The sequence below is a fragment of the Hemicordylus capensis genome, chromosome 3 (assembly GCF_027244095.1).
Source record: "Hemicordylus capensis ecotype Gifberg chromosome 3, rHemCap1.1.pri, whole genome shotgun sequence".
Classification (NCBI taxonomy): domain Eukaryota; kingdom Metazoa; phylum Chordata; class Lepidosauria; order Squamata; family Cordylidae; genus Hemicordylus; species Hemicordylus capensis.
The window spans coordinates 335,945,574-335,958,107 of record NC_069659.1 but is presented as its reverse complement, the minus strand read 5'-3'; the positions used below and the strand labels follow the sequence as shown (position 1 = coordinate 335,958,107).

The 12,534-nt window shown below is 42.0% G+C and overlaps 2 protein-coding genes across 11 annotated transcripts in view; one reads left to right on the top strand and one right to left on the bottom strand.

Annotated features, from left to right (window-relative positions):
- PHC3 (polyhomeotic homolog 3) overlaps window positions 1-12,534 on the top strand; it is a 112,004-nt gene that overhangs the window by 50,564 nt on the left and 48,906 nt on the right. The window lies entirely within an intron of this gene.
- Window positions 4,946-7,311, bottom strand: LOC128351597 (A-kinase anchor protein 4-like). The gene has a single exon (XM_053311278.1). It carries the CDS (start codon window positions 7,163-7,165, stop codon window positions 5,126-5,128), a length of 2,040 nt encoding a protein of 679 aa, XP_053167253.1. The 5' UTR covers window positions 7,166-7,311; the 3' UTR covers window positions 4,946-5,125.

The following is a 12,534-nucleotide window of genomic DNA, read 5'->3' as shown; positions in this document are numbered from 1 at the left end:
GAGTGACTACTTTTCTCCATTTCAATAGGCTGAACGACTGCTTGCACAATTGGAGACGTGTGATACTAATTAAAGAAGACAGCTAATTTGAAAAATCACTCTAATCCAATTATTTATTATCCTTTCTAGGGGTACCAACAAATGTGTCCAGGCCACTTTAGAATATCTTTGTTGAATAAGCAATACTTTATCTCTTTTTACACTTGCTTTGCTTTACTCGATGACATATCAAAGGCATGCAGGTATACATGGGACAGTTGCTTTTCATTTAATCGCTTTTCAGGAGGACATAAAGCACTTTTTCAATGAGCTGTAAGGGTAACAACAAATTTGTCCATGAGTGTAACTAGTGATGATACAAATGAGCACTGTGCTGAAAACTGTGCTCCTTCACTCATGTAAATAATCTCCAGGAAGCCACACCTGGAACTGTGGATGTGTCAGGTCAGATCAAGAATGGTTCGCCATTCATCTCCACAACTAAACACCTAAAGTTCATTGCACACAGTCACATTTGTTGTGTTGCTCCATGAAAGAATTTGTGGGTGATCTGCTTCTAGAAATTCCTATTCAGTTACTCATGAAAGGGTTGGCGGCATGATGAACCAAGTTGAAACTTTTAAGGACTGCTAGGAAGTGGAAAAATCTGGCTCTGGCTATATGCAACCTTTTGTCCAAGATACAGCAAGGGATGCTAAACCACAAGATGCTGTTGGCACAGCTGGATGTTAATGTGGGGAAATCAAGACATGTCTGTGGACAAGTAGATTTGTCTGTGGACAAAGGGGACTTCAAAAAGAATTTCAAGGAACTCAGTGATGATGTAATCCCTCCCAAAAAAAGAGAGGATGAAAAATTTGCCCCCACCCCCTATTCTCCCCCGTCATCCCAGTTAAGAAAATGGAGAGAAAGTGCCCAGATGGGTTTCTCTTCACAGGAATATTTCTGTGGTTGAGCATATCTTTGCTTCTTTTTTAATCAGCATGTTTTTCCTCATTTGGACTGATTGTAGTCATATCCCTGGACATCACAGGCCTACCTTGCTGCATTCCCGGGGTGCTATAACCTTGCTTGATACTTTAAAGCTTTTAAGTAGAAGTACAAGAGAACATGTGAGCAGGTAGACAGAATGCATATAGGTAGGGTAGAGCTAGTAAGAATATTTAATCACTTGCTTTTGAGAATTATTTGCTGTTAATTATTTGCCTTGCATCATCATGTATTCAAAATACATTGTGGATTCATCTCCCTGTTTCTTTGTTATGCCTTATATGCTTTATTAGCCATGCCATTTCATCAGCTTTAAATATACCTTCATTTAATAAAAGTCTATTTGCATTAAGTCCTGATTATGTTTTATATCCCATTGCTTGCTGGTCTAGTGCCTTAGTAGTCCACTGCTAGTTCATTTCAGTAAAGCTTCCTGGTTATGTGGTTTGTCTACTGAGGCAAATTAAAATAAAAAATAAAAAAATTCCACACACAAATATGCACAAGTGATTCACAGCAGGACTACCTTGTTGCATCTTTGAAAACAGCAATGATGACAATATCCAGTCTCAGTTGGGAAATGGGGATGGAGGGAAGACAGGCAGTACCTGCTTCAAGAGCCATTCTGCCTCTGAAACTTCTGCATATATTCAGAATGTTTTCTTTCTAGTACTTGCTTAAAGAAAAAAATGTTTTTAAAAAATGAAACTTCATGCACCTTCCAAGACTCCTTGGTCTTCCACCCTTCCCCATTGAGGCTTACCCCATAGTTTGAGAACCTAGGTATAAGCCTTCTCTCCCATTGGCTGCTGTTGGTGTCTCACTTGCGTTTCTCGTCAGACTGTGAGCCCATTTGGGACAGGTAACTATTTTCTTATTCCTGTTGCTATGCAAATCCCTTGAGAACTTTATTTCAAAAATAATAATAATAATTTAATAATTAATGATAATATTGTTGTTCCATCCTTACCGAGGTTTGGTTTGGAGGTCTGATAAGAGTCCAAGCTAGTGCATTTTCTGAAAGAAATGTGAAACCTTTTTAACAGGCTTTTAGTGAGGGAGAGATGGGGGAATTGTATGTGTGTGTTTTATGAATATTTTTAATAAATGTATACTAATAAATATTTTAATGTTATTGTTACTGTTAATGTGAGCCAAAGCCACAAGCTAGGTAATAGAACAAAGAGGAGCTCATTTGTTGTAAACAACACTGAAATTGCAGACAGCCTCCTAAAATAGCCTACCTTTTCAAAATGTACTATTTTGCCTCCCCATGTATGTTGTTCATAGACTGCCTTTCATTATGTCACCTATTATGTTTGGTAAATATTTGTGCTCGTTTGCTATTTATTGCATCAGATCAGTAACACCTTCAGATTAAATGAACTTTTGCATAAGAGAACTCGCCTTGCTTGTTGGTAGGTTATGCTTGAGGTTTTGTACGCCCTTATGCAACATTGATAGAGACTAGTTTAACATTTCTCGTGATGGGCTGCATGTGAGATGTACTGATGAACAGAAAAGATTGTACAAACCTGAGTGAAGAATCCTGCTGCATGTACTCTTGCTTGTAGTGGGGTACATTGGTTTGGATAACTTCATGGAGGAGAGGTCTGTCAACGGCTACTAGTCGGAGGGCTATAGGCCACCTCCTCCCTCAAAGGCAGGATGCCTCTCATTCCCAGTTGCAGGGGAGTAACAGCAGGAGAGAGGGCGTGCCCTCAACTCCTGCCTGTAGGCTTCTAGTGGCATCTGGTGGGCCACTGTGTGAAACAGGAAGCTAGACTAAATGGGCCTCGGGCCTGATCCAGCAGGGCTGTTCTTATGTAGAGAACAGCCCAAATGGCAATTCTGGTTGTCTGTGAATCTGGGCCCCAACAATTGCTCAAACCAATCAATCACTAGTGCTAGTTGTATCTTAAACATAGACCTAAGAACCAGAAAAGTAATCCTTTAAAATGATGGTTTGGTGCCAAAACAAGGCATATTTTCAGTGTGTGGAAGCATGAAGATATGGTAGGTGAGTAGAACACAGAAAACTTTTAAGTTATACTTAGTAGCTCGCATCCTGCAAGTGTTTTAACACAGTGTTCATGGAGTTGCCCAAGAGTGCTGTCAAAAATGCTGGAATTACACAAACAGAGTTGCATAATGGTATGGCTATTATTTCCAATAGCTGTACCATCACACAACTATGTTTGTGCAAATCCAGTGGTCATGCAACGGCACTCTTGTGCGACTGCATGAACATTGTGTTAAAATTTGTGTAAGTTGCGGTGCTTTATGTGAGCCAGTGCTTCTAAAGCATAAATATGTAAGATTATACTGTGTGCCTGAAAAGTTTGCATTTGCTTTTAAAGGTATTAATTGTAGATTCATTAAGATGCATTTTAAAATCATGAAAATATCCTGCAGATTTATTGCACAGTTTCCATGTACCTCTTTGCTCTTCCATAATCATGTTCCAGATACTTTTTATTTTCTGTAGCATTCTGTGATGCACTAACAGAACTACCAGCCAGGTTTAGTGAAATGTGCATTACTGGAGAAAAACCTTCCACCCCATTAACTAAACTTTCAACCCTTTCAACTGATGCTTGTTTTGCATCTGGTAAGAAAGAACAAGATGCAGGTCCAGTTTTAAAGTAGCTAAACTGAATGTAGAATCCTCAAGTCTGTCCTGCTAGAAGAAGCCACAGCAATTTTGTAGTTCAAGCCTTACAACAGGGTCCACCACATTCAAAATGTCAGACACTATCTTGTCTCTGTTTGACCCACTGTATAGCCTGCAATGTAGCTCCAGCCCAATAAAACAAATGATGTTGAAACCATGAAAACCAAGTTATACAAAACATGTCAGAGAGAGAAGGAGAAATAGAAGTGCACCAATGCCACTTGAATTGGGGTCTCTCCATATTAGCGCTGTGCACAGACTGTTTGGTGTGGTTCGGTCCAAATTTGAACCAAATTCAGACTGAATAGCGGGTATGCTAACTGGTTCTCTTGAACCAATCGGCAGGGCTGGCTGGTTTGACAAACCAGCTGAAACTGGTTCAAAGTGTTTCACACTCATACTGACCTGGTTTGTGGCGATCCAGTTCACGATTGAACTGGTTCTGCACATCCCTACTCCAGATGAACTCTTTGAAGCAATCTATGTGATACTTAAACGAGAACCTCCAATTCATTCTTCCTGCTATCCTATCATCTGGCTGTATGCCTTTGGTGGGATGGGGGTGGAAGTGAGACCCTGAACACATGAGCATTGCACCTAAGCTCCTCAACCAGCCAGCCACCATGCATTAGTGTAAGGGAAACTGGCTCCTAGAGAAGTGAATGGAATCTCTTTAAGTGTCACCATGAACAGTTTGCTGAACGGTTTTATGGCTTCCTCCTACTGCCTTAAGAAACTATGGGCAGCCGCAAAGAAGGAGCACCAGAGTTGTTCCTCTTTTAAAATAAACTAACAAAAGAAGAGAAGTGTAGCACACTGTACTATCATTTATTTTCTGGATGCAAGTGCCTCTTATGGTGGGGAAATCAAGCTTCTTTCCATCTGTCGCAAGATGACAATAGAACATGACAATTTTGAGACACTCATTAAGCAGATGGATGCAAAAGAGTTTACATTTAACACAATCTTATTTGCAACCAGCAGGAAAGTTGCAACAACTGATGTTTACCCAACTGGTATGACTAGAAATATGGGCTGCTTTGAAAACATTCTTGATAGAATCACCCCACAAACCCGTCAGACTCTTTACTATTTTCTTTATCGGCCTATGGGGGTACTAAAAAATCTGGCTGGCTGTGGCCCCACCATGCAATTTAGACTTCTTCTTCTTTAGTGCAGTATTCTGGACTCCTTGGCTTATGTATAATGATGTAACTAATTGGGACCTCATTATTTGTAAAGCTTCTTTGAAGTGATCAATAAAACAGCCTTTCTCCCCCCTCACTTTTTTTAATTCTTTTTTATTGATGAGCTTGCCCAGCTTTCCCATTAATCAACCAGTTCAATTCAGTGCATTGTTGCTTGCAATGGGGCTGTATTGGTGGTTTCTGTTGCGCCAAGAAAGAATGGTTTGGGCGCCTAGGCTGGGCACAAAGTAACACGAGAGGGAAGAGTTGGTTCTTACAGGTTAACAAGCAGGTAATCAACGAGTCCACACCGAGGATTGGGGCACATCTGCTGTTTCTCGTAGTACTTCATTACCTCCTGAACAATGTCTCCTACGCTGTAGCCCTTCTTGGCAGCTTTATCAGCCAGCTGAGGAAGCTTAGCCAGATCCCCATCTTGGTCATTCATGAAGGTTAGGTTTGGCACATTAAACTGTGAAGCAACCAACCACTGGAGCACAGCTTGCAGCTCTTTGTTCTGTGTATTGTTGTTGCAATTCTGATTGTTCACTATCACCTCAGAGCCTGATCCGCATAGTGAGTGTCCATTACCTTTTCCATCGTCACTGCCTTTAGCCATCAACATGCACAACTTCATCACAGATTCCACTAACTGGTCAATAAACTGTTTGTTTATCTGTTCCATGTTGTCATGCATTTCAGCCCCCCCGTTTGATTTGGATAAGGCCCTGTGTGATCTGCTCTCAGTAAAGGCAGGCTGCTTGTAACCCATGTCAGAGGAGCTTTCATCACAGCAACCAGCTTCTCTCAGAACTTTCTGGATGATTGACAAAAGAATACTGGATAGATCACATTTTTGCGATTCAAGGTGTGCATCCTGCCTGCCTGAATTGTATTTGGAACCGCCAGCTCTGTCAAAATCAGATTTACCTTGAACATAGCCAAATGTGCATTCCTTTGACTCACGCATTCCATAGTCTTTTTGGTTTTTTTCTAAGAGGTGTTGCTGAATTAACATTAATGCTGTTATAATAAGATCTTTGGCATACACATCCATTGAACAGTGCCTGTCTGCACCTTTGCTTCCAGATGGAAGAGCTCTCATTTGTCCATTTCCTTTGTGGCCACCATGCATTTCACTTTTAAGTGATGTAAACTGCATTCCCTGACATCTGGAGTCTGACTGAGCCCCTGTTTTCAATGCTGTGAATGCTAGACATTGAGATTTTTTGTCATCCCCAGACAATGCTTTAAATAAGCGTTTCACCATTGCTTCAAGAATCTCAGTTGACTTCTGGGTTCCTGCATTGAAAAGGTTCTTCTTTACTGTATTAACAAAGTCTGAGTCCGTCATGAGTGCTCCGGTGACATTGTGGAGATTTTTCATGGTAGAGTCAATTAAGTCAGATATGACATCTCTGGTGTGCTTGAGGAGTACCTTCTTTAAAACCACACAGGCTGGTGGGGCCTTTCCCTTTTGCACTTTCATGGTCTTCATGAATGAGAACATCATATCTGAAGCAACCTGGTTTGCATATACCATCAGTCCTTTGCTTACAGAGCCATCATCCTGTCCTGACTGTTTCCGTGGACACATTTGTCTGTCTGATCCTTGCCTGTGGCCATTCTGATTATTAGATTGATTGCACATCTCTCCATAAAAGAGTGAAGTTTTTCTGGGGTCATCAGTCTTGGAGGATGACTTGCCATATTCACTACCTTGAAGCTTGTTGTCAGATCCACGAATTGACTGGCGAATGCATCTACCATTGCCTTCAAATTTATCCTTCATTTCTTTCTGTGCCATTTGAACAACCAAGGAGCAGAGCTTGTTAACATAATAGGAAAGATCATCTCCTCTCTGGCAGCCATTGCCTCTGAAAGATGAGTCACTACCGTGGGACATTTTGCCGTATGCAGAAGATTTGTAACCAGATTTATGAGGGTCAGAGGGGGTTAGTGCATGCTGGAATCCAACTGCGTATTTCTGAAGGTCGTTGCTGAGCCAGCTAACAACGTTGACTTCTTCAGAGGAGCCTTGCTTGAAAAGGCAGACTGCTCCTTCGGTATTGGTGTGGTGATCTCGCTCTTTGTCCTTTATTACAATTACTTCCTTTTCTTCAAGATTACGCAGATCAAGGCAAGGGTCAGCAGAGCCTCTCTTGTTTTTGTGGTCTTTATCCTTTATGTTAAGGCTGGAGACATCAACAAAGCAGATTACTTTACGATCCTGACTACTCTCTCCGTTGGGGCTGTAGAGGTCTACCTTACAAAGACCAGCTTGACTTCTTAGCCAGTCAGTCTCCTGTGCCATACCACGTGTGCCAGACCAGAATTGAACCGTGGGCCGTGGCGTGTTCTTCTTTGAGTTTTGCTGACCCTGCCCCACTCAAGATGTTGCCTCCTCTCTCAGCTTTCCATGCTCTTGTACTGACTGGTGGCATTTCATTTGTGTGCACATGGTTTCTATGACAGCAGTGACATCATAAAGGATGAGTATCATCCACCAACCTGTGATGCCTTGGCCATATATGAGATTGCTTTGTATACTTCATCTCTACCTGCACTTAAAGTATATCCAAAGAAGTAAAGTCTTTTGAATAGTTAGGTTGAAAAATGTGAGAATATGTTTTGCTTCCTAAATAAACTCATTTTTCAGAACACAATCAAGGAATCAGGCAACACCTCTTTTCCAAGCTTAGCTTTATTTTCCTAGAAATATATTTTCCTAGAATTTTCCTAGAAATATATTTTAATTGCATTTATTGAAGTTCAGTATGCCATAGATGTTAGAGCTTATCAGAACGGGGGGATCAAGAACAAGCCCTTCTTATGTATGGCCTTTGACTAAAGCTTGTAATGATCTCACAAAGAAGAAATCTTACCAATCTATAAGGCCCCTCCACATTTTTTTTAAACTTGAACATACTTTTCCTTTTCAACTGATTTCTTCATTCTTCCTACTCCCTGTTGTCTTTATAGGCTGTTTATTTGCAGTTTCATTTTTATGTCTTTCATTTTCCCCTATTTCAAATAACTAAAATATGCTATCTGTTAAGTGTGACTGACTTTATTCACATTATCTCATTTGTTTTGAGTAAAATTGAAAAACAGTGGAAAATGTACTAAATAAATCATTAACTAGCTCTCCCTTTTCATATACATTTTGTGGTTTTTGGGGGGGGGTTTGTGTTTTTTGGGTTTTTTTTTTGGCAAAAGCTCAGAACAACAATTGTAAATATGAAGCTGCTTTTTACTGAATCAGACAATTAGTCTATCTAGCTTGGTATTGTTTGCACCAACTGCCAGCAGCTCTTCAAGGTTTCTAATGAGAGTATTTCCCAGCCCTGCCTGGAATTTTTTTCACACCCGACTTTTGGTTCCCATCTCCTCCAGAATGGAGGTGTGTGTTCACATATTTGCACTCCCCTTGAAGGAGCAAGTACGCAGCTTGGGGGTACTACTGGACCCGGCTCTGCTTTTGGAAGCTCAGGTGGAGGCGGGGTCCAGGGGTGCCTTTGCACGGCTTCGGCTGGTGCGCCAGCTGCGTCCCTTTCTCGACAAGGCAGATCTGGCCATGGTTACCCATGCCTTAGTCACGTCGCGGCTGGATTACTGTAACGCGCTCTATGTGGGGCTGCCCTTGAAGAATATCCGGAAACTGCAGCTAGTACAAAACGCGGCAACGAGGATTTTATCCGGAGCTGCCCATTGGGAACACATCACCCCCATTTTGAAAGAGTTGCACTGGCTGCTGGTTCGTTTCCGGGTCCAATTCAAGGTGCTGTTTTTGACCTTTAAAGCCCTTAATGGTTTGGGCCCGGGGTATTTGAGGGACCGCCTGCTCCCAAGGGTTGCTGCCCGCTTGACGAGGACATCTGATGGGCCCCTGCTCCGGGTGCCAACAATGAGAGAGGCCCGGCTGTCATGCACTCTGGACAGGGCCTTCTCTGTTGCTGCTCCTAGACTCTGGAATCTCCAGAGGAATCTCCGTTCCTTGGACTCCATCACGGCTTTTAGAAAGCTTGTAAAGACTTGGCTTTTTACCCAGGCTTTTACATAATCGTTTTTACTGCTGCTTCTGTGTGTTTTTACCTGTTGTATTGTTTTTATGCCTGTTTTTATATTTTTTAGCTTGATGTCTTTATTGCCTTTTTATTGTATGTTTTTAACTTTTGTAAACCGCCTTGGGGTTGTCTTTTAACGAAAGGCGGTATATAAATGTAAAAATAAATAAATAAAATATTGGCCAAATTTACTCCAAAGTCCCTGTGAGCTGTCGGAGAGCACTTCACAGACAATTCATGTTTTTCATTGCACATTAAGACTGCAGCCCGATGTATATATGGGTTTAAAACATCCACTTTTTGCTTTGGGTTTTTTTTTTGTGTTTTTTTTTTTTTGCCAACTTCAAACTCACAGTAAACCCATAGTAAAGCCTGCTGTCTGGGAAAGCTCTTGGAGATACCAGGAATTGAACCTAGGACCTTCAACATATGAAGCATGTTCACTGCCTCTGAGCTATTAGCCCCTCCCCAGTATATAAGTAGAATATAAATTATACTTTTATACAGTATGAAACACTGGTCCACATATCATGCAGGCTTAGGAAGGCAGAGCAAGGGTCCTTGCAAGGAGCTGGCAAACTAACTGCACTCAAGGCTTGCCTCACAGTGGTCAGGGAGGTGGATTGTGCTTCACTTCCCTCTCTTTTTGTTACCTCTTCTTTGTAAAATCCCTTTTTGTTATCTCCAATATGTCCCTGGGGCAGTCTAACAGTCCTCAGGGACATATTCCTGGCAATTAAAAGGGCTTTTGCGGGGAGGGGAGAGAAGCAAAATCGCATCTTCATCTTCTCCCTGCCTGTTACATAGCGAGGCAAGCCTTGAGCACAATTAGCTGCTTGTGAGGGTGGAAATCTTGCTCCACCCATCTCAGCTTGTGTAACATGTGCCACTGTATTTCTTTATCATATTTTTATACTGTCTGATATGTACATCTCTAGATGTGTACAAAATTTAAAATGATATTAAAAAGTAAAAACAGATTAAAAATCCACAAAACACAATAAAAACAATCTCATAAAACAAGTTATTAAAACAAATTATTAAAATTAATTTTGTTTAAAAGCCTGCAAGAACAGGTGCATCTTGAGGATCTTCTTGAAAACAGAGAAGGAGATGCTCCTATTCCAATAAGGAGCATATTCCAAAGCTCTGGGGCAGCCACAGAGAAAGCCTGGTTCTGAGTCACCACCAAATAAGCCAGTGGCAATTGTAACTTGATCTTTCCAGAAGATCGTAATAGGTGGCAGGGTTCATGACAAAGAAGGTGTTCTCTTAAATACCCTGGGCCTGAACCAGAACCATTAAAGCCTTCATAGGTAATAACCAGCACTTTGTATTTCACCTGGAAATATATCAGCAGCCACTGCATTTCTTTTGAAATTGGTGTTATGTGATCTCTTCGGGTTGTCCCAGAGACCAATCTGGCTGCCGCATTCTGTACCAATTGTAGTTTCCGGACTACATACAAAGACAGCCCCATGTAGAGTACATTACAGTAGTCAAGCCTGGAGGTTACCAGCATATGGACTACTGTTTTAAGGTGATTTACCTCCAGAAATGGATTTAGCTGATGTATCAACTGAAGTTGAAAAAAGGCGCTCCTGGCCACTGCCTCAACCTGAGAAACTAGGGAGAGTTTTGGATCCAGGAGCACTCCCAAGCTATGTACCTGGTCTTTCAAGGGGAGTGCAACCCCATCCAGAACAGGCAGACCTAAACCATCTCTCAGGTCCCAATCCCCCACAGTCAGTACTTCCATCTTATTTGGATTCAACTTCCCTCATCCAACCCATTCCTCTCCTCCAGACAGGTGTTTAGGATGAGGTCAACATGGAGAAGTAGATCTGGGTGTCAGCATAGTGATAACACCCTGCACCAAACCTCCTGATGATCTTTCCCAGCGGTTTCATATTAAAGAGCATAGGAGACAGTGTGGAGCCTTGTGGAACTCCAGAACATAGGAAACTGCCATATACTGAGTCAGACCATTGGTCTATCTAGCTCAGTATTGTCTTCACAGACTGGCAGCAGCTTCTCCAAAGTTGCAGGCAGGAATCTCTCTCAGCCCTATCTTGGAGAAGCCAGAGAGGGAACTTGAAACCTTTTGCTTTTCCCAGAGTGGTTTCATCCCCTGAGGGGAATATCTTGCAGTGCTCACACATCAAGCCTCTCATTCATATGCAACCAGGGCAGACCCTGCTTAGCTAAGGGGACAAGTCATGCTTGCTACCACAAGACCAGCTCTCCTCTCCTTTTTAGTTTAATTCTCTCTTTGCAGAACAGCAGTCTCCAAGTGACACCATCTGGAATCTACCAAAGAGATAGGAACGGAACCACTGCAGAACAGTGCCACCTCCCTCAGGTGGTCCCAACACACCCTAAGCCTTGCCTTAACTTTGCACTGGCTTAATAGTCAAGCATACGCATGCAACAACAGCCCAAATGGGAAGATGTTGCATTGTTATGAGATGCTTGGACTTCTACTAATATTCCACCTGCGTGGAACACAATTGGAGAACAGCCTCTGAGTGTTTCTCTGCGTCTACCAGTCACTTTGACTTGCACTCTCAAAATTATGTTAGAATTGGGGGTGAGCATGCTGGTTCAATTCAAACCATGGATCAAATCAAACTGGCCCAGTTCAGCTGGTCTGAGTTCGAACTGGACTGGCCCTGGTTCTAATAACTGGTTCTGGGATCATTGTAAAAGGGAATTCTTGAAGATTCCCCTTTATAGGCAAAGGGGGCATCCCTTATCCCTATCCTAAAGGCGTTGGGAGAGTGGTGAGAGAAAGGGGCCTCCGTACCTTTAGCGGAGGTGGTGGACACATCGGTGCTCCACCCCACCCCACCCCGCCGCCTCTGATGTCTTCACTGCCTCCTTACCACCTCAGCTAAAGTACGGAGGCCCCTTTCTCTCACCGTGCCCCCTCCCGTGCCTTTAGGACTGGGATTAGGGTTGCCTACTTGTAGCCCAGTAGGATTGCACATTCACAAAAATATAAATGTATTTTCACAAAAATAAATGGATGGTCTGATCTAGCAAATTGTCTTTATGTATTTTATGTTATTTTGTATCAGCTTGTTTTCCTTCCTCTTTTATTAGCCCTCTGACATTTCTAAGGGACATCTGCTGTGTGGTGGGGTCCTTCTAGACACTGAGATATTCCAACATCAGCATATGTTACCACAGAGTAAACAACTGGGAATCCACACTAAGAAAAAAGAGGTCACATATTTGTAGCACTGTTTATATGCAATCTGCAACAATTAATTAAACAATAGTGAAAGAGCTGCCTTTTTAAAATATTCCTTTTATTAAAATTTGAATATTAGAATAAAACTTTCCTGTTCTTTTACTGATGTTTCATGAATTACTGCGATTGCGCTAAGAATCTAAAGCAAGATCTTTCTTAGTGTTGATTTTCCATGTTTTTCTCCATAGTAATATGTTTTGATGCTGGAAGGATCCCTGTTTCAAATTTAGCTCTACCATTCCTCCCAAATCGGAGTTGATTTATCTGCTTCTTAAGAACATAGGAACAGGCCTGCTGGATCAGGCCCAAAGCCTATCTAATCCAGCATCCTGTTTCCCAGAGTGGCCCACTAGATGCCAT